This window comes from Muntiacus reevesi, chromosome 1, assembly GCF_963930625.1.
Source record: "Muntiacus reevesi chromosome 1, mMunRee1.1, whole genome shotgun sequence".
Classification (NCBI taxonomy): Eukaryota; Metazoa; Chordata; class Mammalia; order Artiodactyla; family Cervidae; genus Muntiacus; species Muntiacus reevesi.
Genome location: NC_089249.1, coordinates 11,593,834 through 11,617,834, shown reverse-complemented (window position 1 = coordinate 11,617,834; position 24,001 = coordinate 11,593,834). Strand labels below are relative to the sequence as shown.

The window sequence follows — 24,001 nt, the reverse complement described above, 5'->3', positions numbered from 1 at the left end:
GCATGAAAACTACATCTATGTGTGGAACAATTCTCATGGAAAACAGAATTGGCAGAATAATTCCTATACACCAAGGATGCAAGAAGGATTCTCACGTGGTGTGGTGGAACAGGAAAGAAAGCTTCAGGTAGAGACCTGTTGCCCTGGGGTGGGACTCACAGAGAAGGAGTGGGGTGATCACGAGGGCAGACACATGCCCTGCCTGGGGAGTGGGTGGGTTGAGCCACAAGCTAGGCATCTCATGCAGAGGAGAGCAGGCTAGACTCCACTCCTGAGAAGCACCAGGGCGTTGGCTTGTCCCCAGACCCAGTGGCGTCTGCCCTACTGGCTGCTGCCTCACCGTGCTCCCCAGTCTGAGCTGAATGACCATCCCAGCCTCTCACTCCACACCACCAGTTGGTACTGGGCCTAGGGCAGCCAGGTCTTGGGAAGAGACTTGATCTAGGATGCAGAAGTGGTCCAGGGTTATGGTATGGGCCAGGTAGGCGGAGGCCACTGGCATTTACTCAGCATCATAGCTGCAGGCCACACTTCTGACAGTGGCCCGGCTGCTTCAGTTCCCACAACCAGAATACCCCACCCTCAGCCAAGCGAATGCTCTAGCCCTGCCCATTCCACACCATAACCTCGCTCTAGATCGGTGACGACCAGAGTAGGGGAGAAGATGCGACCTCGGGCTACATTTGAGCAGAGCCGCAGGCACCGATACAGGCAGCACGCGGGGCCTCTGAGCCACACTCACATCAGCTGTACCCTCCTTTGGGGCAAAGACCCCCTTGCAGGGAGAAGGAAAAACACACCCTTAAATGGAGCAGAGCCAGCTCAAGTCTGACCCTCAGGGCACCCACTCCAGTCACTTGGGAACAGACCTCCACCCCTGCCACTGAGCAGAGAGGAAGTCTACCTCATCTGTGCAGGCTCTAGCTCTGCCAACACCAGCCACACTCCTTATCAAGTAGACAGTACAACACTGAGGAAAGATGTGGCTGGCATCAATGTCAAATCCAGCCCTCACACCAAAGACATTGGGCACACAAAGTCTACCCAGGGATGCTCCCAAATAAAAACATCCCATCAAGACAACAGATAACTGGTCAACCTAAATTCATAGACATGGAGAAAGGTAAGTAAAATGATGAGGCAGAGGGATTACTCTCAAAAGAGTAAGAGAAAACCCCTGAAAAAATAGTGCAATAGTGATAATCAGTCTACCACACAATGAATTCAAGATGTTGGTAATAAAAATGCTAACTGAATTAGGAGAATCAATCTAAATACAGATAATTTTAACAAGAAACTGGAAACTTAAGCTTAATAACAGATAATTCAATTTCTGGGATAAAAAGCACTTGAAGTAATGATAGACAACTAAATAATGCAGAAGAACACATAAGTGATCTGGAAGATTGAATAATGGAAATCACCCAATTGAAACAGCCAGCAGAAAGGCACAGATTAAAAAAAAAAAAAAAACCCACAGCAATATACGAGATCTATGGGATAGTAAAAAATATGCCAACATCGACATTATAAGGGACTCCAAAAGGAGAAGAGAGATGGAAATTGAAAATGTATTTGAAGAACTTTTGATTGAAAAATTCCCAAACCTAAAGAAGGAAACATATTTAGGTACAAAAAGCACAGAGAGTCCCCCAAAAGATGAACTCAAACAGACCCACACCAAGACATATAATTTAAATAGCAAAAGTTAAAGAGAATCCTAAAGGCAGCAAGAGAGGAAGAGGGACATACACAAGGAAAGTCACATAATGCTATCAGCTGATTATTCTGCAGAAACTTTGAAAGTCAGAAGAGAGTAACAAAACATCCAAAGTCTAAAACAGAAAAATCTGCAACCAAGAATACTCTACCCAGCAAGATTATCATTTAGGATAGATGGAGAGATAAAGAATTTCTCAGGCAGAAACAAAGTAATCAGCAATATTGAGCCTACCCTGAAAGAAGTGTTGAAGGGTCTTCTCTGAAAGGGAAAAAATCCTAATAGGAAAGACATACATGTAGTAAGGATTGATTGAAGATCACTTAAATAAGTCAGTACATAGATTTAAACATTTTTAAAAATCAAAAAGCAACTATAACTACAATAAACTGTAAAGGGATAAACATGAAAATATAAAATATGATATGAAAAACAAAACATGAAGGAAGGGAATAGAAGCTATAGATCTTTTATGGACTTAAAGATTATCATAACAAGTGAAGTAAGTCAGAAAGGGAAAGACAAACAGCATATGATAATCACCTATATGTGGAATCTTAAAATGTGGCACAAATGAACCTATCTACAAAACAGAAACAGACACAGGTGTCAGAACTAAACAATGAGATCAGCACATTCTCTTACCCCATATACAAAAATGAAAAGGTTTAAAAACCTAAATGTGAGGCCTGAAACCATAAAACTCCTAAAAGACAACACAGACAACTCCTAAAAGCAACAATGTCTGTGCCTTGTGGCATGCGTGATCTTAGCTCCCTGACCAGGGATCAAACCCTAACCCCCCTGCCTTGGAAGCATGGAGCCTTAACCACTGGACCACTGAAGAAATCTCAGGCAGAACAGTCTTTGACATAAATTGTAGCCGTGTTATCTTGGATCAGTCTTCTAAGGCAAAAGAAATGAAAGCAAAACCAAACAAACTTTTGCACAGTCAAGGAAACCATTCAAAATTGAACAGGAGAGGATGTTTGCAAACGATGTGACTGACAAAAAAGGTCAGTATCCAAAATATACAATATCAAAAAAATAAACAATCCAATCAAGAAAATGGGAAGATATGAATAGACATTTTTCCAAAGAAGACATATAGATTGCCAATAGGCACATGAAAAAATGCTCATCACTAATTATTAGAGAAACGTAAATCAAAAGCACAATGAGATATCGCCTCACACCTGTCAGAATAGCTATTGAAAAGTCTACAAATAACAAAATTTTGATTTTGGAGAAAAGGGAGCCCTCATACACTGTTGGTAGGAATGTAAACTGGTGTAGCCCTTATGGAAAGCAGTATGAAAGTTCCTCAAAAATCTAAAAATCAAAATACCATATGATCCAGCAATTGCACTCCTCAGTATACACCCAGAAAAAAATGAAAACACTAATTCAAATAGATATAGGCATCAAAATGTTCATAGCAGCACTGTTTACAATAGTAAAAAAAGAAAAAAAAAGGAAGCAACCTAAGTGCCCATCAGCAGACACCTGGATAAAGAAGAGGTGGTGGGCTTCCCCGGGGGGTTAAGGGGTGAAGACCCCACGTGCCAGGGCAGGGTGTGATCCCTGGTCCAGGAATGTCCCACATGCCAAAAAGCAACTAAGCCTGTGCTCTAGAGCCCCGAAGCTGCAGCCCCTGAAGCCAGCGCACGCCACGGCCCGTGTTCTTCAGCAGAAGCCACCGCAGTGAGAGGCCTGAGCACCACAGCTGGAGAGCAGCCCCTGCTGTCTGCAACTAGAGAAAAGCAGGAGCGGCAGTGAAGACCCAGCACAGCCAAAAATAAAGACAAAAAGGAAGATGCGGCGTAGGTAACTCCCTGGTGGTTCAGTGGTTGAGACGATGCTTTCACTGTCACGGGCCTGGGTTCAATCCCTGGTTGGGGAATTTAGATCCTACAAGCCTAGCAGCATGGCCCCCACCTCCAAAAAAGATGTGCTCTCAAAAAAAAGAATAAATCAGACAGAAAAACAAATACTATATGATATCACTTATACGTGGAATCTAAAAAAAAAAAAAAAAAAATACCAATGGATGTATATGCAAAACAGAAATTGACTCACAGATACAGAGAACAAACTTGTACCAAAGGGAAGAAGTGAGGGGAAAGGGACAGGTTAGGGGTGTGGGATGAATAGATACAAACTGCTACAAATGAAATATGTAAGCAATAAGGAAATGGCAGAGGAAATAATACCTATTATCTTGTAATAACCTATAATGGACTATAATCTGCAAAAACACTGAATCACTATGCTACACACCTGAAGCTAACACAATATTACAAATCAACTATACTTCAATAATAAAATTTGCAACAATTAGAAAAAAGAAAATGAGGAAACATTTTCTCAGGAATCCCGGTAATTAGAGGGAATAACTGGGCAGTGATATTCAGGGAGATAGTGAAGGAGGAAGCCTGATCTGCTGCAGTCCATGGGGTCACAAAGAGTCAGACACAAATTAGCAACAGAACAACAGCAACATATACAGAGAAGTATTAGCAATGCAGTCTTATAAGATTAGCCCTGAGACTTGAACTTGTTAGTTAAGTGCGATCAGTCAAAATCCTGAAGTCTTTGCCAAATCTTAAAGAGGTAAAAATACATGATTAAAACCAGGAAAAAAAGTTGGAGAACTGGTAGGTACAAAAGTCAAAACATACTTTTAATTTATTTGGGGGAAAATGCATATATGTAGAGAAGAAAGGAAATAATACCCCAAATTTAAAATTTGTGTATTGTCTCTTGGTAGTGAGATTTATGAGTGAATTTCATTTCCTTCATAAATTATTTATTTTCTAAAAGTTGTTTTAGAATGAAAACTTTGTAACTAGAATAATTTAACAGTAAATATTAGGTAGAATTATAGTGACCCATGTTAGATTTTTTTTTTGTGGAAAGTACAATGCTTTTTATCAGCCAATTCCAGGAAAGCTAATTTTGAAAATTCTTTAAATGCCTGAGCTCCATTTTAGGAGACTATATGATGAAACAGTCATTCCAGTTCTTACATATTTATTAACAGTGGGATATGGATTAAAAATTGAAACCCAAATATAGACGAGATCTCATTTGTCGCTAGAAAAGTCAAAAGATGACAAAACCCAATCTTGATTATTCACAAAGCAGATAATTCTTTCGTCTCCTTTGTTCTTGTTTTTTCCCCCACATTTTTAAGTTTCCTAACATTTGAGAAAATAGGCAGTGGTTTTAATAAGTCAGCAGATGGAGATGTTGAGCTGTCCTTGTTAATGCGACGAATCAAATTAGTGGTTCCAAACTTAGCATGGTAATAACCTGGAGAATGAATTTAAAATTCAGATTCCCAGTCTCCACCCACACAGTTTAGTAGCCTGTGGACGGGGCCCGGGAATCTGAACTTCAACACTCCTTTCTCCCGCTCCAGCACATGCCCCACTTCATCTTCTGCAAGTGATCCTGGTACAGGCTGGCCTATGAACCACACTTTGAAAAACTGGTATTTGAACTCATATGTATATACGAAAACATTTAGCATAGAGAAACTGAGAGAGAAAAATAAAAACAAGTAAAACCAATTCCTGGGGAACTCCAACATCTAAAGGTCCATTAGAAGAGGAAGAGTTAGCAACATCCTGAGAAGTTTCCAAAAGAGGAGTAACAAGAGAATGTAAAACTATGGAAATCAAAGAAAGACAGCATGAGGGAAGAAAGGAGTGGAAGTTTACTTTGACTGTTGTTAAGAGTCAAGTGAGTGAGGATCAGAGGATGTCTACTGGATTCAGCAACATGGAGGTCGTTTGAGTGAACACCATTTCAAATTAGTAGGAGGGGTCAAAGCTGGCTTAAAGTAGCTTAAAGCACACACAGGAGGAAAAGAAATTGAGGCAACAAGCTTAGATAATTCTTTCTAGAATTTTGGCAGATAAGAGAAAGAGATAGAAGCACAGCAGTTTGTTTGGAAATAAGGCGCAGGAATTTTTTAAGATGACAGATTTGAGTATTTGTAAATGTTAAGAGGAACTGAAGAGCCTCTTGGTGAAGGTGAAAGAGGAGAGTGAAAAAGCTGACTTGAAACTCAACACTGAAAAAATGAAGATCATGGCATCCGGTCCCATCACTTCACGGCAAATAGATAGGGAAAAAATGGAAGCAGAGGCAGACTTTATTTTCCTGGACTCCAAAATCACTGCAGATGGTGACTGCAGCCATGAAATAAAAAGATACTTGCTCCTTGGAAGAAAAGCTATGACAAACTTAGACAGCATATTAAAAGTAGAGACATCACTTTGCCAACAAAGTTCCATATAGTCAATGCTATGGTTTTTCCAGTAATCACGTACAGATAGATGTGAGAGTTGGTGGCTGATAACCAAAGAATTGATGGTTTTGAACTGTGGTGCTGGAGAAGACTCTTGAGAGTCTCTTGGACAGCAAGGAGATCTAACCAGCCAATTCTAAAAGAAATCAACCCTGAATATTCATTGGAAGGACTGATGCTGAAGCTAAAGCTCCAACACTTTGGCCACCTGATACGAAGAGTCAACTCATTGGAAAAGACCATGATGCTGGGAAAGGTTGAAGGCAGAAGGAGAAGGGGGCAGCAGAGGATGAGATGGTTGGATGGCTTTACCAACTCAATGGATATGAATCTGAGCAAACTCCAGGAGATAATGGAGGACAGAGGAGCCTGGCGTGCTATAGTCTGTGGGGTCACAAAGTGTCAGACATGACTTAGCCACTGAACAACAACAAATGTTAATAGGAGGGACTGAGCTGAGAAAAAGAGAAATAATGGATAATGTAAGATTCTTGGAAGACAAGATGCCATAGAATTCAGATCACAGGCAGACATGCATGCTAGGTCACTTCAGTCATGTCTGACTCTTTGTGACCCTATGGGCTGTAGCTGCCATGGCTCTCTGTCCATGGGATTCTCCAGGCAAGAGTACTGGAGTGGGTTGCCATTTCTGCCTCCAGGGGATCTCCCTAACCCAGGGACTGAACCCACAACTCCTGTGTCTCCTGCATTGCAGGTGGATTCTTCACCCATGAGCCATCTAGGAAGTCCCAGATCACAGAAAAGTCTAAGAGGAAGAACAGATGGCCAAGATGCAGGTAGGCTGTAGTTGGGTGGCAAGAGTTTTGGGGGTTTCAGTCTGAACTATTTCCTCAGGAAAAAAAATATGAAGAGGATCAAATACTAAGCATGAAGGGAGGTGGCAGGGTTGAACGTGGACTAGAGTAGAAAAGGCTTACTGGAGAGAATGAATAAGCTAGAGGGAAATGGAAGAATCTGGGGGCAAGGCTGAGGGCTCAGTTGAAGCTAGAACTCGTAAATTTATATGTTACACATTTGCCCAACTGGGTAAGTTTATTCTGAGATGCCCAAGCTGAGGCAGGCACAGAGAAAAGAGAACTGGATTTCTGCAGAAGCAACACTTTGCCAGATCAAATGCAGGGGAAGCAGAGGTAGTTATTAGCAAGAGACTGAGTGAAGTGGTGGAATCTGAATCGAAGACAGGAAGAGAGGAAAAGTAAAAAGGTAAAGGACTGGAAGTTCTGGTGAATCTGGCAGATGGGGAACAGTGGGAACAGAGGAAACTAAAGGAGCTGGCAAGGTAGGAGGAACTGGTTTGAGGGTAGGATATCTGAGGAATTTTGAAGGTGGAACTGCTTCATGTGCGGCCATAGGAGTTGGAGGACTTCGTGGAGTGCAGGGGCAGGGGGCCATTTAAGGAACTGAGAGGCTAAAGGAAGAGGGGGAGTCAGCCGAGCAGACTGTGCCAGAAGTCATGGTACTCAGTGAATGAACAGGGGAGACCAAGAGGCCAATTATCAAGGCTGACTGCAATGTCTGCCAAGAAGTTCAATTTTCCAAATGAAGCTTTCTTTTAAACTGTGATTGCAAAAATATCAACTAGTTATATATAATCTTGTCCTTTTCAAACTTTCTTAAGAGGCTCCTTTGTTTTGGTGAGTGGAGTTATTGGGGGGGGGGGGGTGCATCAAAAGCATGAGAAAGTTATGTTGTTTATAAAAGAAAGTGATAGAAGGATTGAAATGGGAAGAGCCAGGGTAATGGGGAAACGGAAAACCTGAGATATAGTGGGAGGCAAGCAAGGAAGAGACGCAGTGGGAGGGGCCTGGCAGCTGTCCTGAAGCTCTCCCAGGGGGCCTTAGAGGAGAAGGACTCCCCAGTTAAAGGGATGTCTATGAAGTTGTTCTGTTTGATGTGCAAAGAGTCAGTTCACTAAACTTAATACAAATCAACACAAACTTGCCAATCAGAGGTGGAACTGGATGGGACAACGTATGTGAGACTAGTTTTAAGATTTTGAGAGCAGGGTGACTACCATAGGGTTCTTCCAAACCAGACTATGCAAGCAATTTTCCTTTTCATTAAATAGCTGCCAACTTCTCAATCTTTTTTGAGAAATACTTCCTCAAAGACTGAAATTCCTTGTGACAATCTATATAATATAAGTAACTCATATTGAAAGAACTGTTATATTTTACATCTAAAAGAAATCTCCATTTGTTGATAAAATATTATAATTTTTAAATTAAAAATGTTATTTTTTATGTTAAATGTTTCCAGTGTTGGTGTTTGATATTTAGGAAATACTATACCAGAGACTCAAACAAGTACCCATTATATTATCAGTGTTGATATCTTACATCTACTATTTGCTATATGCTAAGTGCCTACTAAGATTTTTTATGCATCATTTCCTTTTTTTTTTTTTGCCACAGCCTGTGGTATGTGGAGCTTTCATGACCAGAGACAGCGGAAGCATGGAATCTTAACCACTGGACCAGTAGGGAAATCCCCCTATTTCACTTTTTAAAATAAAAAATTCTATGAGATAAATACTATTATTACGGTCATTATGTTAGTGAAGAATGAAATGGAGGCTTAAAGTCATTTGACCACTATCACAGTTAATAAGTGGCAGTGGTTTAGTTGCTAAGTCGTGTCGAACTCTTGTGTCCCCATGGACTGTAGCCTGCCAGGCTCCTCTGTCCATGGGATTCTCGAGGCAAGAATACTGGAGTGTGGTTGCCATTTCCTCCAAATAAGTGGCAGAGCCAAATTTAATTTTGTCCTAGATTTTCATGTCACATTTTAAACTATTTTCATGGAGCTTCTCCTTGAATAATATTAACTTAAGTTCTAAGATTCTTTTTGGAATTCTTCTTAGTAGGAAGCAGTGATTGCTACTCACCTAAATACTCATTCATCCTTTCCTGGTTCCTCAGCTTGGCAGCATTTGCCAGCCTTCCTGGCTGCTAGATGTTGACCAGGTGACTGAGCTCTAACCATTAAAATATGAGCAGAAATAATCTGTGCCACTTCCAAGCCTTGCTCATAACAACCTCCATATTCGTTTCTCTTCTAGATGTCTGGGATGGCAACCACTTCCAGGGCAAACTTGTAAGTCACATGTTGAAAACTGCAGTTCCCACCAGCGTGGGCCCCAGACTGACCACATAGATGGAAACTGCCCCAAGGACCTGCTCACTTGCCCAGTACTGTTACAAAAGAAAGAATTTTTTTTTGAGTCATTATATATATGATGTCATCAGGTTCACAAAGTTTCACAAAAGAATTTCAAACATTTGGCACCACAGAGTCCCAATACTAATAAGTTGTTTCAGAGCATGAAAAATAAAAACAAAAATTTTAAATTCTTTTTACAAAGCAAGTATAACATTATTATCAAAACCTGTTAAAGGCAAACATAAAAGACAATTATGGGTCATTGGGCTTCCCTGATAGCTCAGTTGGTAAAGAATCAGCCTGCAATGCAGGAGACCCCGGTTCAATTCCTGGGTCAGGAAGATTTGCTGGAGAAGGGATAGGCTACCCACTCCAGTATTCTGGCCTGCAGAATACAATATTCTGTATTGTCCATGGGGTCGCAAGGAGTCAGACATGACTGAGCGACTTTCACTTTCATCCCTTATGAATGTTAATGCAGAAATTCTGAACAGACTCCAATACTACAAGAAAATAATACACCATAGCCAAGTAGAATTCATTCCAGAAATGCAAAGATAGATGAATATTAACATTTTAATATAGTTTACCAAAATAATGGTATAAGGAAAAAAATGTATTATTATCTCTATGGATGTTTAAAAAAATCTTTTGACAGAAATCTAACAGTCATTTAAAACATTCAACCGTAAAGTCATCATATGACTGAGTCCTTTCATTGTTCACCTGAAACTATCACAAGACTGTTAATCAGCTATAGCCCAGTACGAAATGTTTTTGGTGTTAAAAGAAATTAAAATTAAAAAAAAAAATAATGGAGAAATGCCTGGGGCATTCCTACTAAGGTAAAGAACAAAGAAAAACTGACCACCACCTTCACTACTATTTAACATTGTACAGAAGGCTTTAGCCAATGAAATTTAGATGAGAGAAAACAAAGACATAGGAATCAGAAAGTAGTAAAATTATCTCTATTTACAGATGACATGAAAATACATCTGGAGAACTCTAGAGACTCAGTAAATAAACTCAAACATTAATTTTATAAGGTAGCAGGACATGAAAGTAACACACAAAACTCAAAAGTCTTCAAAAAAAGAAAATAAAAAATAATACAGATTCACTTTGCTGCATAGCAGAAACTAACACATTGTAAAGCAACTATACTCCAATAAAAATTAAGAGTAAAAAATTTTAAAAACCTCAAAAGTCTTCACACACACAAATGATTACAAGTTAGAGGATATAATGGAAATGGAAACAAACCTGAGTTATACTAGCTACAAAAACAATGAAATATTTAGGAATAACCTAAACAAGAAACATTCAAAATCTATATTCAAAACACTATAAATGCTTCTTCAAGATGCAAATAGTGGAAAGACATCCCTTTTCCTTTTTAGGACATCTCAACATCATCAAAATGGCATTTTTCCTTAATTTACAAATTTTAATGCAATCCCAATCAAATATCCAAAATTTCCCCCCTCTTTTGGAGAGAGACAAGATGATGCTAAAATTCATGTTTTTAAAACAACCCAATACTAGTTAGAAAAAACCCTGAAAAAGAATAGCTCTGAGGGGAAGAAAGTAGCCTATGAGATATTAAAATACACCCATAAATTTGTATAATTCAGTGTGGTACTGATACATGAACAGATAAACCAGTGGAATGTAACAGAATATCCAGAAATAGACCCAACTCTATGGAAATCTAGTGTGTTTAATAAAGGTAGTGTTACTAGTCACTGGGGGCAAAGATTGACATTTTGGTCAATGATTTTGGGATAACCGGACAGGCATCTGCAAAAAGATGAAATTAGATCTCTTCCTCGCACTATAGACAATTCTGTTGGTCCTTTGGAATTTATATTCTAATGGGAGTTCAGTTCAGTTCAGTTCAGTTGCTCAGTTGTGTCCGACTCTTGGTGACTCCATGAGCCACAGCACTCCAGGCCTCTCTGTCCATCACCAACTCCCGGAGTCCACCCAAACCCATGTCCATTGAGTCAGTGATGCCATCCAACCATCTCATCCTCTGTCGTCCCCTTCTCCTCCTGCCTTCAATCTTTCCCAGCATCAGGGTCTTTTCAAATGACTCAGCTCTTCTCATCAGGTGGCCAAAGTATTGGAGTTTCAGCTTCAACATCAGTCCTCCCAATGAACACTCAGGACTGATCTCCTTTAGGATGGACTGGTTGGATCTCCTTGCAGTCCAAGGGGCTCTCAAGAGTCTTCTCCAACACCATAGTTCAAAAGCATCAATTCTTCGGAGCTCAGCTTTCTTTATAGTCCAACTCTCACATCCATACATGACTACTGGAAAAACCATAGCCTTGACTAGATGGACCTTTGTTGACAAAGTAATGTCTCTGCTTTTTAATATGCTATCTAGGTTAGTCATAACTTTCCTTCCAAGGAGTAAGCGTCTTTTAATTTCATGGTTGCAGTCACCATCTGCAGTGATTTTGGAGCCCCCAAAAATAAAGTCTCTCACTGTTTTCACTGTTTCCCCATCTATTTGCCATGATGGGACCGGATGCAGACAATTGAGTAAATTATCAAACTATATACTATTACATTAAAAAGAGGTAAGTGCCTAACAAAGGTACCTGGGAAAGAGGTCTAGGGAAAGAAGAGGAATTATAGTGCAGAGTTTACAATATCTAAAAATGGGGACAGAGAGGCCTTATTGAGATGAAGTGACATTTAAGCAAAGACCTGAAGAAGCAGCAAGCTTTGTGCATAGTCTTAATTACAAACTTTCTGGATGGCTCAGTGGTAAAGAATCTGCCTGCAATGCAGGAAACACAGGAGATGTGGATTTGATCCCTGGGTAGGGAAGATCCCCTGGAGGAGGAAATAGCAACCCACTCCAGTGTTCCTGCCTGGAAAATCCCATGGACAGAGGAGACTGACAGGCTACAGTCCAAAGGGTCAGGGAGTCAGACAAGACTGAGCACAAGCATGGACAAAAGAAAATCCCAAGCTGTAAAGTGATTGGCCTCCAACTAATAAAATAATATTTAAAAAAAAAAAAAAGAAAGAAAATCCCAAGCCAACCTTAGTCATGAAAATGGACACAAAACACTGACCAACCCAAATGTAGTAATGTGCTTAAAAAGTTAGCACCTCGTGATCAACTTGGGTTTATCACAGGAATGTAAACTGGTTTAACCTTAGAAAAAGGTTTAAACTTGGGTTTATCACAGGAATGTAAACTGGTTTAACCTTAGAAAAAGGTCATTTCAATAGATATAGAAAAATAATTTAATAAAATCCAACACTCATAATTTTAAAAAACAAAGCGTGATAGACAAGCAAGAAAGCCCTTAGCAACTGAAAATAGAAACTAAGCTTTCAAAAAGGGCAACTGCCAAAGTCACACAAACAGTAGTGTTACTGAACAAGGTTTGTCTCCCCTGAAGTCCAGCAGGACAAAATACTGAGATGCTGAGGTTTGCAGCCAAGAGAGAATTTATACACAAGATAGCCAAGCTCCGAGACAGGAAAACCAGTCTCAGCGCTGCCTCCCTAAGGCAAGGAGCTCAGTTATATATGGGATAAAGAATAAAAACCCAGGGCGGTCCAAGGCATGCGGGGTGTGGAGAAAGATAACTGGAAAAAGGTGTAGAATCTGCCATTCTGAGCATCTGTTAACTAGGCTACAGGCCTCTGCAAGTTTTAAGGTTAGAGTTTTCACTCCTCTGATGTCAAAAATGTCACTAAGCAACTCTTGAATGCCCAGTTGACGGGTCAGTGGTCCAGACTTATCCAGCTCAGCTCAAACTATACCCAGCTGACTCCAAATTCCTGAAAACAACTTGGGCAGACACCTTACTGTTTGGGGTAAGTGTAGCCAACAAGACCTGCGAGTCTCAAAACAACCTTGATTAGTGATGGCAGGTGAAACGGATTTAACATAGGTTTTGGTAGCATCATTGCTAATAGAAACTTTAGAAATATGCCCTTTCAAATTATAAAGGATGTCTAATATTGATACATTTATTCATCTTTCTACTGAAGAGCCTAATCAATACAAGCTTAAGAACTAGAAAGAAACAAAAAAGTCACTATTCACAGATATGAGCCCCGACTCTACAGACAAATCATTAAAAGTAACACAGGCGGTTAGCAAGATGCTGGATAGAAGAATAAGCCCCAGATCCCCCGCTTCCAGGACCAGCCTCACAGCACACAGTAGAGAGAAGTCCTCACCGCTAACTAATCGTGAGCACCCAGATCCCGCGCAATTCTTCCACCAAGGAGGAGGCCGCCATCAGCCACACCTCTGGGCCTCGTCCACCTACCTCTCGGAGCTTCTACTTCGAAGGCAACGAGGTGGCTCTGGAAGGCGTGGGCCACTTCTTCTGGATGTTGGCCGAAGAGAAGTGCAAGGGCGCCGAGCTTTTTTTTTAAGGCGCGGAAGCAGTGGGGTGGCCGCGCCCTGGTAGGACCGGCAGGTGATGGCCCGGGAGGAGTGGAGCACCGCCCCGGAAGCCACGGAGGCCCCCATGGCCCCCGAGAAGGGCCCGAACCAGGCTCCCTCTAGGATCTACACGTCCTGGGTTCTGCGGATGCAGACGCCCAGCTCTCCGGGTTCCTGGAGCACCACTTCCTGGAGGAGGAGCTCAAGAAGCTCGCCAAGATGGGCGTCCACTTGACCAACCTGTGCAGGCTGGCCGCCCCCAGGCCGGGCTGAGCGAGGGTCTCTTCCAAAGGCTCTCCTGCCAGCGAAACTAGGCGTCTCCGGAACCTGGTGGCCTTGGCGGGACCCCTCTGCCTTCCCCAGTCCCGAGATCTCTGCCAGAGCCGCTGCCTCCAGCCAGGAGGCAACTTTTTAACCACTCTGAAACCTTCCCCCAAGCCGTGGCACCAAATGGAAACAAGAAAGGTTCCTTTTCCAGAGATTGGGAAAAAAAAAAAAAAGCTTGACTGTTAAGAAAAAACCGTAAGTATCTGAATAGCATGAATTATTTGTAGTCTAATTCTCTCAATTGTCTAAAGAAATGATTCCTAACTTGCGTGCATCTGATAAACTATGTTTGCTCTGCCAAGAGGAATAAACACACCTATTCAGAAAGTGTTGAATAGAATTTTAGGGTTTCAGGACTTCTATGGAGTCATGATAAAATTGCTTTCCCTGAAGAAAAAAGAAAAAGTTGATGTGATGCCATCAGCCTGTATTGAAGAAAGAACCCTACGAAATTAATTTTTGGTCTCCAATTAGGTTGCTACTGAGAACACTGATTATTAATTACATCATTCACTGACCTCTTTATAAAGGCTCTCGAGAAATTTTTCTCTGTCTTAATATTAGGAATAACACTGCTTTGCATGAGTAATTGGTTTGTTTTTGTTTTTTGGATACTGCAAATGATGTAATTAAGTTTCTTTTTCTGACTGCCTACTAAAAACCTTAGAGCCAAATCTGTGGTAGCTGCATCCAGAGTAAAGGAGTAGGATTGTGTAAGCATTTTGCATATGCTTCATTCCTGCTTCTTCTGTTACTAATTCCTTCCTGTATTTTACGGAGTCTTTTAAGCCACCTTAATCCCTTTCTGGAACAATGTTGTGTGTGTATAAACAGGTAAATAAACTTTTAAAATGCATATTTTTAAAAGAAATAAGACCCATATCAGAAATCAATTGGATATTAGATGCTGGGAAATACTGAAGGCAGGAGGAGAAGGGGACGACAGAGGACGAGATGGTTGGATGGCAATCACTGGCTCAATGGACATGAGTTTGAGCAAGCTCTGGAAGATGGTGAAAGACAGGGAAGCTTGGCAAGCCGCAGTCCATGGGGTAGCAAAGAGTCAGACACGAGCAACTGAACAATTAGAGCAAAATAGAGACACATAAGTTATTTATAAAAAATTCAATAAAAGTGAAAACTGCACAGAGAAAAATTTGCTTTATTGAATTATATTAAGACGTCCTAAATAAATGGAAAATATGCTACATTCAAGAATAGAAAGATTCATTTCTCTCTAAATTGATTTATAGATTTATTGCCATTCCAATGAAAATCCAATAAGTTGTTTGGTTTTGTTTTTTCCCGGAACTTGGAAAACTGATTATAAAATTTGCTTGAAAAGCAAAGTTCAAGAATACACAGGATGCTCCTGAAGGAAAAAATAAGGTGTGACTTGCCCTATTAGATGCCAAACCTTTAATAAAGCTGGAATGATGGCACAGAGATAGGCAAACTGATCCAGTGGAACCGGCTAGAGAAGCAGACTCAGGGACATCTGACATATTGACAGATGATGTAGCCGTTAAAGGGAAAGGATGCACTATTCAGTAAATTGGTTTCCACAGTGAGGAGTGAGGCAAAGTAATTGGATCCTACCTGTCAGGCACAAAAATTCTATATGAATAAAGGCTTAAAAATGAAAAATAAAACCTTCAAACTTCTGTTTTCTTATGACTTCAGGATAGAAGATACAGAAAGCAGTCACAAATATTTATTAACACTCACCCAATATATAAAAAGTTACAAATCAATAAGAAACACATAACCCAATTGAAAAATGAGCAGGAAACTCAGATATTTTAAGATAAAGGAAATGCAAATGGCCAATAAACATAACAAGAGCTTAATCTTATGCGTGATTGGAGAAATAAAAAAGAAGACCCTAAAGAAATATCATTTTACACCTCTGAGAATGGCAAAATTGAGAAATCTGACTATACCAACTGATGATGAGTACATTGAACAATGGAAACTCATTCTGTTGGTGGGAGTATAAATTGGAAACCAATTTGGCCTTATTACATCTAGCCTATTACCAAACAACTTCACACCCAGGTCCTCTGTAAAAACTTTGGCATATACGCAGGAGATTAGAATATTCATAGTAGCATTGTTTATATAGGCTGTAGTCTGAAAACAACCCATAAGTCCACAGACAAGAAAATAAACTAATAAATTGTGGAATAGAGGCACAATGGGGTATTATGCAGCAGTGAAAATGAAAGAACTTTAGTTAGGTATAATCATCTAGATTCTCTTAGTGACAATGTTAAGTAAAAAAACGGGTGACAGAAAACTACATAGAATATGGTACAATTTTTTGTACTATGCCAACACAAAACCTAGAAGGGTTGTTTATGGGCACATATGTGTGGTAAGAAAACTTAGAAAATGGGAGGTTCCAAGGATTCACACAGAATTTAAGGTAAGTTTTTAAAAAACCTCTGAGTAGAAAATGAGGGTGTGAGTGGGATGGAAAGGACTTCCTGAGAAGATTCAATGGGTTTTGGTAAAATTCTACTTCGCAAATTAAGATGTGTATTCTTCACATTTCATAACTTACATGTTCTTTCGCCATTTTATTAAAATATTCTGAAAAATTTTAAATTACAAAAAGCAACTGGAAAGCGCCATGCCTCATTTGTACTAGGCACAAATTGCCGCCCAAAACGCACTCAGCGTCAGCAGCCTCACATAGTTCGTCGTCTGAAGGGGCGGAGCCCTGAGACCACTGTAAGCATGCGCCTTCCAGCCAGCCAATCAGCAACGCTCCTGGGAGGCGAGGCTGGATTTTCTCCCGCCGGAATCTGGAGTTTCCTCAGAGGAGTGTCGCGGCTGCGAAGTGGACACTTAAGGTAAGGTACTTGGGCAGCGGGAGTGGAGGGTACGCCTGTCCGGAGACGTTAACTGCGGTCCTCGGCCATTGGGGGTGATTTTCGGGCGTGAGGAGGGAAGTGTTTGTTCTGCGTGGGAGTCTGAGCCAAGGGCTACTCTTGACCAGGTAAAATTTCCCGGGAGCCTCTGACAGGAATTTGAAAGCCGTAAAGCTCTTAGTGGTCAGACCTGTGAGTGGCGGGGAGCGGACGAGAAGGCCCAGGCTGGGCAACTTGGATTGAACGTGGCGGGTGGACAGGTTGACCGAAGAGGGTGGGCTGTAGTCTCCGCCCCGCCCCCCTCCCCCCGCCAGTCTACAGGAACCATTTAGTTTAATTCAGGGCTCCCCTTCACTGGTCCTCGAGGCCTGGGTCGTGGAATTCTTACTGGATGTCTTTTCTGCGGGTTTTATTTTGTATTTCTGTTGCTAGCAGTTTCTTTGGGGTGGGGTCGTGATTGATCCTGTCAGTCGTTGATTTCACTCTGTGACTGAAATGCAAAATCTAGATTTGCCTGTATTTAGCCAGAAACTGGCAAAAGCGGATCTAGAATTCCACCGCCCTACCTGCCCTCCCTGTCCTCTGAGAACTCTCCATTAAGGCACCCCAGGAGTCAGGAGCAGCTCTGTCATTATCTTATTAATTTTTGGTTCAACAAAGTAAACGAAGAGACTCCTAAAGTTAAATGATCAGTTAAAATGATCTTTATTTGATATCTCTCATTTTGAAATTTGCAGGTCTATTTAAATAGTGTCTTTAGATTCAGAAGGGTTTTTTCGTTTTTGTTTTTTTAAATAAGAAAACATTGAAAAAATGGTGCCCTCTGGAAGAAAATATTCCGGGAAGTCTGCGAAACCATCTGTGGGGGATCAGGCTATAAGAGCCTATGAATTTGAGCAAGAAGACAAAAAAGATCTGAGTGGTTCAGAGGAGGATGCTGTTGAAGGTACAGTGAACCTAACCTTTACTGACCACGTCCTGCATTTTCATGTATTTCATGTTTGTGTTTTGGGGCTAGTGAAGCTTCTATAGCATCTTTCAGCTGATGTCTGATAAATAGTACAGAGATTATTATGACATTAACACAGGAAGACTTGCAGAATTGTTCGTATAAAACGGTCTTGGATCCTGATTTCATTCCATCTAACCAACATAGAGGCAGCTTCCCCTGGTGGCTCAGTGGTGAAGAATCTGCCTGCCAAGGTAGGAGACTAGGGCTTGATCCCTGGGTCAGGAGAAGATCCCCTGGAGGAGGAAATGGCAACCCACTCCGTAATTGTTGCCTGGGAACTCCCATGAGCAGAGGAGCCTGGTGGGCTGCAGTCCGTGGGATCGCAAAAGAGTCAGACATGACTTAGGGACTAAACAACACAACAAACCTGCAGAGAAAGTAGTGTGTTTATAAATCTGCTTTAAAAACTTGTCTTGGCAGAAAGCTTAAAAAAAAAAAACCCTCAAAATTAAGATATAATACCATTAAAAAATTACCAAAATAACACACTTAATTTCAAATATTTTTTTTTATTGTCATGCAGAGAAGACCCCAATACTTGAGAAACATGGGAGGAAAAGGACTTCTGCAGTAGTTGAAGATATGGGGTAATACCATCAAACTATTTTCACCTATTAGACTTTAAGAAACATCTATTTGGTTGTCCAATGAGTATTGCATGTAAAATACTGGGTATGTGATATTCCTTCCCAAACAGTAAATATTGTATGGATCCTTAAAACTTTTATGATGTAATTTTTTCATAGGGGTGAAGTACAGAATATGCTGGAAAGATTTGGAGGTATGTTTTAGGAGATATTTGTGTTCAACATTGTTTTAAACCATATAACTTGTATAACAGTAAATAATAATCAGTGGACTGTAAGACTTTTTTAATGCTTTGTTCTTATAAAATTTTGCACAGATATATGTGATTCAGCTTCATAGATTTCCTTATTAACCTTTTCCAGTTGATGTGAAAAGAGAATGGTACTAACAATGGTGGGTTAAGAATGGTCCTGTTACTTTATACATGTGTGGGTTTAATAGATTATGGAATTTTAGATCAAAAAGGAATGGGAAAAATATCTATCCCTCTTTGTATGACTTTCATAGGCTAAGTGATGCAAACACACGCATATCTGTATATGTGTCAGTTTTTTATTCTCTCTCTGGTTATTTTCTATGACATTCTTGTGTTCTTTACTAAATGCAGTGTAAACTGAAACCTTTAAAATAACTTTATTGTTATTTTTACATTATCAAACTATGTAATTGAGAATTAAAGACAGTGTTGCTAGTAAGAGATGTATGAAAATGTGAAAGTGTTAGTTGCTCAGTCACACCTAATTCTTTGTGACCCCATGGACTGCAGCCCGCCAGGCTCCTCTGTCCATGGGATTTTCTAGGCAAGGATACTGGAGTGGTTTGCCATTTCCTTCTCCAAAGAAATGTATAATCAGATAGATCATTAAACTGTATGTCAAATGTTAGTTGTGTTAACTGTATTGGGGATAGTATTCTGAAAAAAGTAAATATTTGGCTCTTCTCTATATTCATGTAATCAAATATTTTTTGAAAGCTTTGCCCTATTTGGTTGTAGCAAAATACTTGACCTTATAAATGTATTATTGGAGATGGATATTGAAAATCCCTTGTGGCTCAGCTAGTAAAGAATTCACCTGTCATGCAGGAGACCTGGGTTCGATCCTTGGGTTGGGAAGATCCCCTGAAGAAGGGAAAGGCTACCCACTCCAGCATTCTGGCCTACAGAATTCCATGATTCCATGGACTGTATAATCCACAGGGTCGCAAAGAGTCAGACATGACTGAGTGACTTTCAGTTTCATTTTCACTTGGAAATACCAAATATCTGATAGTATAGGTAACCTCATCATGGTTGCTGAAAATGACTATTGACAGTAGATCCATATGCATGTGCCTAGCAAAGAATTATTAGAAGTATTAAAAGTTTTATGAAATGCAGTACTTATTGGTAAAAAATGGCCTGTAAAAAGCTCCATGGAAATATTTAGTTTTCAATTAGCAATAATCGTGCCTCGGATAAACCTCATTGGCTACAATACTGCCACTGCACAAAGCTTCCATGGACATATTTAAAAGAGTTCCTGAATGAATTTATTTAGATACCTACTTAAATTAAGATCTTCCTATGCTTTGTCTCTCTTAGTAAAAAATATATTTAATAGTATCACTGTGTTTTTAAAAACATTTTAACTGTTTTTATTCTTTTTAGACTTTTAAAAAAGTTTTGTGTTTTATATGAGTTCTAAATTTAGTCTTTATTAGTGTCTTCTTATGAAAAAATTAAAGTCTGTCCTTGAGACCTTTTTTTTTTCAATTATTAGCTCTTTTTAATCATCTCTAAATTAAAATTATCTCTAGTTAAGAAAATAAGAATTGAGATACCAATAACTAAAATTTTTCTCAGAAAAAAAAGCAAGCAACTAATCATGTTTTTTGATAGTATGTGTATTTTTAAAATATCTTCAAAATTCTTGAACCAGCTTTATCCATATTTATTTGAATATGTGGGAATAAATAACTTACTTTCACATTAAATTTAATGAGTATCTATTTTCATTATAGCTGATATTAACAAGTCTCTTCTTGCTAAGAGAAAGAGACTAGAAATGTATACCAAGGCTTCTCTCAAAACCAGTAACCAGAAACTTGAAAATGTTTGGAAAACCCAACAAGAGCAAAGGTAAAGTTGTTGGTTTTTTTCACTGCCACAACATTTGTATCATTCCTTACTACTCATGGGTACAAATTATGAGAAGTAGTATCGTCTTCAATTTATTGGGCTCTCTAGTAAAAATTATATTTGATTTGATTTTGCTCTTACGTCTTTTAGTCCTATAACTTTATTCCTTCACAGACTTGAGATACATTTCCTAGAAATCAATAAAGATGACCTCTTTCCCCTTTTAAATAATGATTGAGGCTTTTTTTAAACAATAAAAGGAATTTATTTTCATTTTAAAAATACGTTAGCTGAACATGGGATTCTCCAGGCAAAGATACTGGAGTGAGTTGCCATTCTCTTCTCCAGAGATTTACCAACTGAGCTATAAGGAAGCCCTTTATATAATGATTGAGGCTTTTTTAAACAATAAAAGGAATTTATTTTCATTTTAAAAGTACGCTAGCTGAATAAAAAGTCAGTGTCCTATAAACCATTGGTCTTATAACAGTTAACTATTTAACAATGTATAAAAAGTATAAATGTATAAAATGATCAACCTTATATATTATAAACAATTTGTATATTTTAGCTGAATTAACTGTTCTTTGTACAAAATCACTGTACCAAAGTGGGGAAAAATTAAGTGAAATATTTCTATTTGAAAATTTTCTGTAGTAACTTTGGTGAATCTATCATATTCAGTATACCTATATTCAGTAGGAGAAAATGAAAAAGTAAATTGCTTGGAGATAAAATGGACTTTTCTGGAAAATGTATATGTATAATAAAACTCCACTAGTTTTCAAGAACTAAAGTGCATGAGAGGATTTTGAGGGTTTTTCTGTTAGTTGGTTAGGAAAACAGATATTTCTGGAATCAGCATGAGTCATACTTTTACTTCTTGATTTCACATCTGGAAATTTGATACTTTCTCTTTTACTATAGCATAATTACATCAAATTAATTTTGTTTTGATAGTTGCTCCACGTTGATATGAAATATAATAATATGTTTTACAGGCAGAAGCTTAACCAAGAATATTCCCAGCAGTTTCTGACTTTGTTCCAGCAGTGGGATATGGATATGCAGAAAGCTGAGGAACAAGAAGAAAAACTTGCTGTTAGTATTATGCTTAGCTTTGTAGTTTTATAATTAATTTATTATAACCAAGTTTCAAGCAGAAGTGGAGAGCCTGGCCTTGCAGTACACCCATGGAACTCAGCCAGGTTCCTTTACCTATTGCTGGCTGTGAGTTTGGTTCTGGTGAATGGTAAACCACAAGTACAGGCACATACCATATATAAAAGCTGTTGATGTTTGCTTCCTACCTAACACTTTGTTAATATGAAGTTTGCTATTATTAATACTAATGTAGAGGTTATAGTTACTGGTAATGACAAAATCTAGGTTATGATTATGTAAGTAATAGATAAAGTAGGGTGAAGGGCAAAAACCATTGGTTGAAAACAGGCCAAGAAACTAAAAGATCAGCAATATTGGAAGGATCATCTGTGTTGACATAGAAAGCAAGAAGAATTAAGACATGTTTTGAGCACTGTTGAGATTTCCTATTCAGTGACTAGCTGGATTATTATATTATTGTATATAAGTGGTGAACACATTATCTAAACTCATAGTAAATGTTAAGATAAAATCTTAAAAATACTGATTTAAAAACTATTCCTTTTAAGTTTAACATAGAATTATTTTTTCCTAAATTTTACCCAAATGGTTATTACATAATTTTTTATTTTACATTTGTAGAATCTGTTTCGACAGCAACAAAAGGTTTTCCAACAGTCTAGAATTGTTCAGAGCCAGAGACTGAAAACAATTAGACAATTATGTGAGCAGTTCATAAAGGTCTGTTGTATTTGGTAACGTAACACATTCTTACAAAATATAGTTTATATGTGGAAGTAGAATATAATTTTTTTCTCAGTTTAAGGGGAAAACATTTTGCTTACACATTTTAAATTTTTAACTATTTTCCATTCTGAATTCATTATATTTTATTTAAGTGCTAAATGCTATCACTGGCCATTATCACTTGGTGTAGGAACTTTAGTACTATATTTGACGCCTCCATTTCCCTTATTCTTCAGCACTGCTACTGCCGTCGTTCAGAATCTTGTTATTCTTTGCTTATACTATAGAAACTCTTAACTGATTTGTCTGTTTACCAACCCATCCTTCATGGGTCTGCCATACTATCTTCCGAAAACATTATCATTTCCCTCCTGAAAAACTTGCAGTAGAGTCTCATTACGAATTCTTAGGTATTCAAGATTTACCCCCTCCCCCCAATAATATGATCCTTTTTTTATGCTTCAGTTACTACATTCCTCCTTTACTTCCACCCTTCCACATAATTGCTTTCTCTGAACTCTGCACTTTCATGCTGTTGTTTATGCGCTTGCCCTAGAATACTTTTAACTCCTTTTCCCTTACCTTTTCAATCTTATTCTTTTGGCAACTAAATTGGAATTAATCCCCATTTTCTACTACATAGCTACAGCCAGTTGTGCTTCTATTCCTTTTATAAAATTTTGTTATGTTTTGTTTGTTTCTTCCAGTGAGAAAGTACACTACTGTTGTAACTCCTTTAATAATATTTGATTTATGATGATGTTTTCTATTCTTTTAGTAGATATTTTGGTTTTCATGTATTAGAATATTTTTTTTGAGATAAGTAATGTGCATTGTTGAATATTAAAAAGTTCCTACTTTTGAAAGTCAACTGCATAAGTTTTCAAACTGAGATGAAAAGTGGTGGTTTGTAATTGACCTAGCTTTTTGTGTTTTAGAGTATGGAGGACTTGGAGAAGAATCATGAAAATCTACTTACTGGTGCACAAAATGAACTTAAAAAAGAAATGGCTTTGTTGCAAAAAAAAATTATGATGGAAACTGTAAGTTGTTCAGAACTGAAAAAGAATTAATGTAAGCATTGAAATATTTTATTTGCTGAAATATGTATTAACACTTATCTAAAATTAAACCAGTGTTTAATATCTCCTTTCATGTAACAGCAGCAGCAAGAGATGGCAAGTGTCCGAAAGTCTCTTCAATCCATGTTATTCTGATGACTCTTTGAAGGAAGAACTTGAACCTAAGTAATATGATATAACATTAGCTAATAAGTCTTTAGAGTGATTTAAGATTCTAGTTTAAAATATTATATCGTATTAATCATTAGCTTAAGTGCAAGACCATTCTTTTTGTTCACCTCCAAATATGAACATATGTGAGGAGCAGCAATACCTAAAGTATATGTACCACTGTGCTTCAGCTCTTTAATAGTACTAGTGATAATAGCAGTAGTGAATTTTTCTAACATTTGTCATTTAACTTTTAGCAATAAAAATGATTTAATTGCAAGTTTTGGCTTCAGTGTATTTGTATTACTTCCGAAAGGTAGAAAACACAAGTATAGATGGTTAATGT

At 38.7% G+C, this 24,001-nt stretch overlaps 2 protein-coding genes and 1 pseudogene across 3 annotated transcripts in view; 1 reads left to right on the top strand and 2 right to left on the bottom strand.

Moving 5' to 3' along the window:
* The first annotated feature begins 15,142 nt into the window (after window positions 1-15,142).
* Window positions 15,143-23,640, top strand: SYCP3 (synaptonemal complex protein 3). Its single transcript, XM_065937823.1, has 9 exons — window positions 15,143-16,835; window positions 17,653-17,799; window positions 18,389-18,452; window positions 18,612-18,646; window positions 20,455-20,572; window positions 21,574-21,673; window positions 22,319-22,417; window positions 23,362-23,466; window positions 23,587-23,640. Exons 2-9 carry the CDS (start codon window positions 17,667-17,669, stop codon window positions 23,638-23,640), a joined length of 708 nt encoding a protein of 235 aa, XP_065793895.1. The 5' UTR covers window positions 15,143-16,835; window positions 17,653-17,666.
* On the bottom strand, window positions 19,797-19,948 carry LOC136156566 (U4 spliceosomal RNA; annotated as a pseudogene).
* The window catches only part of CHPT1 (choline phosphotransferase 1), a 28,741-nt gene continuing 28,238 nt past the window's right edge, over window positions 23,499-24,001 (bottom strand). For both annotated transcript variants that reach the window (XR_010663433.1, XM_065937785.1), the window contains exon 9: window positions 23,499-23,666. Coding sequence is in view for 1 of the 2 variants with exons in the window: in XM_065937785.1 (XP_065793857.1) it covers window positions 23,622-23,666 (45 nt within the window). In the remaining variant the exon portion in view is untranslated. The remainder of the gene's footprint in view (window positions 23,667-24,001) is intronic.

Excerpts from the sequence above, each read along its gene's own strand:
- SYCP3 (XM_065937823.1), top strand. The coding sequence starts at position 17,667 with ATGGTGCCCTCTGGAAGAAAATATTCCGGGAAGTCTGCGAAACCATCT. Across the intron at positions 20,573-21,573 it reads AAAACCCAACAAGAGCAAAG|GCAGAAGCTTAACCAAGAAT; the intron begins GTAAAGTTGTTG and ends TATGTTTTACAG. Across the intron at positions 21,674-22,318 it reads AACAAGAAGAAAAACTTGCT|AATCTGTTTCGACAGCAACA; the intron begins GTTAGTATTATG and ends TTACATTTGTAG.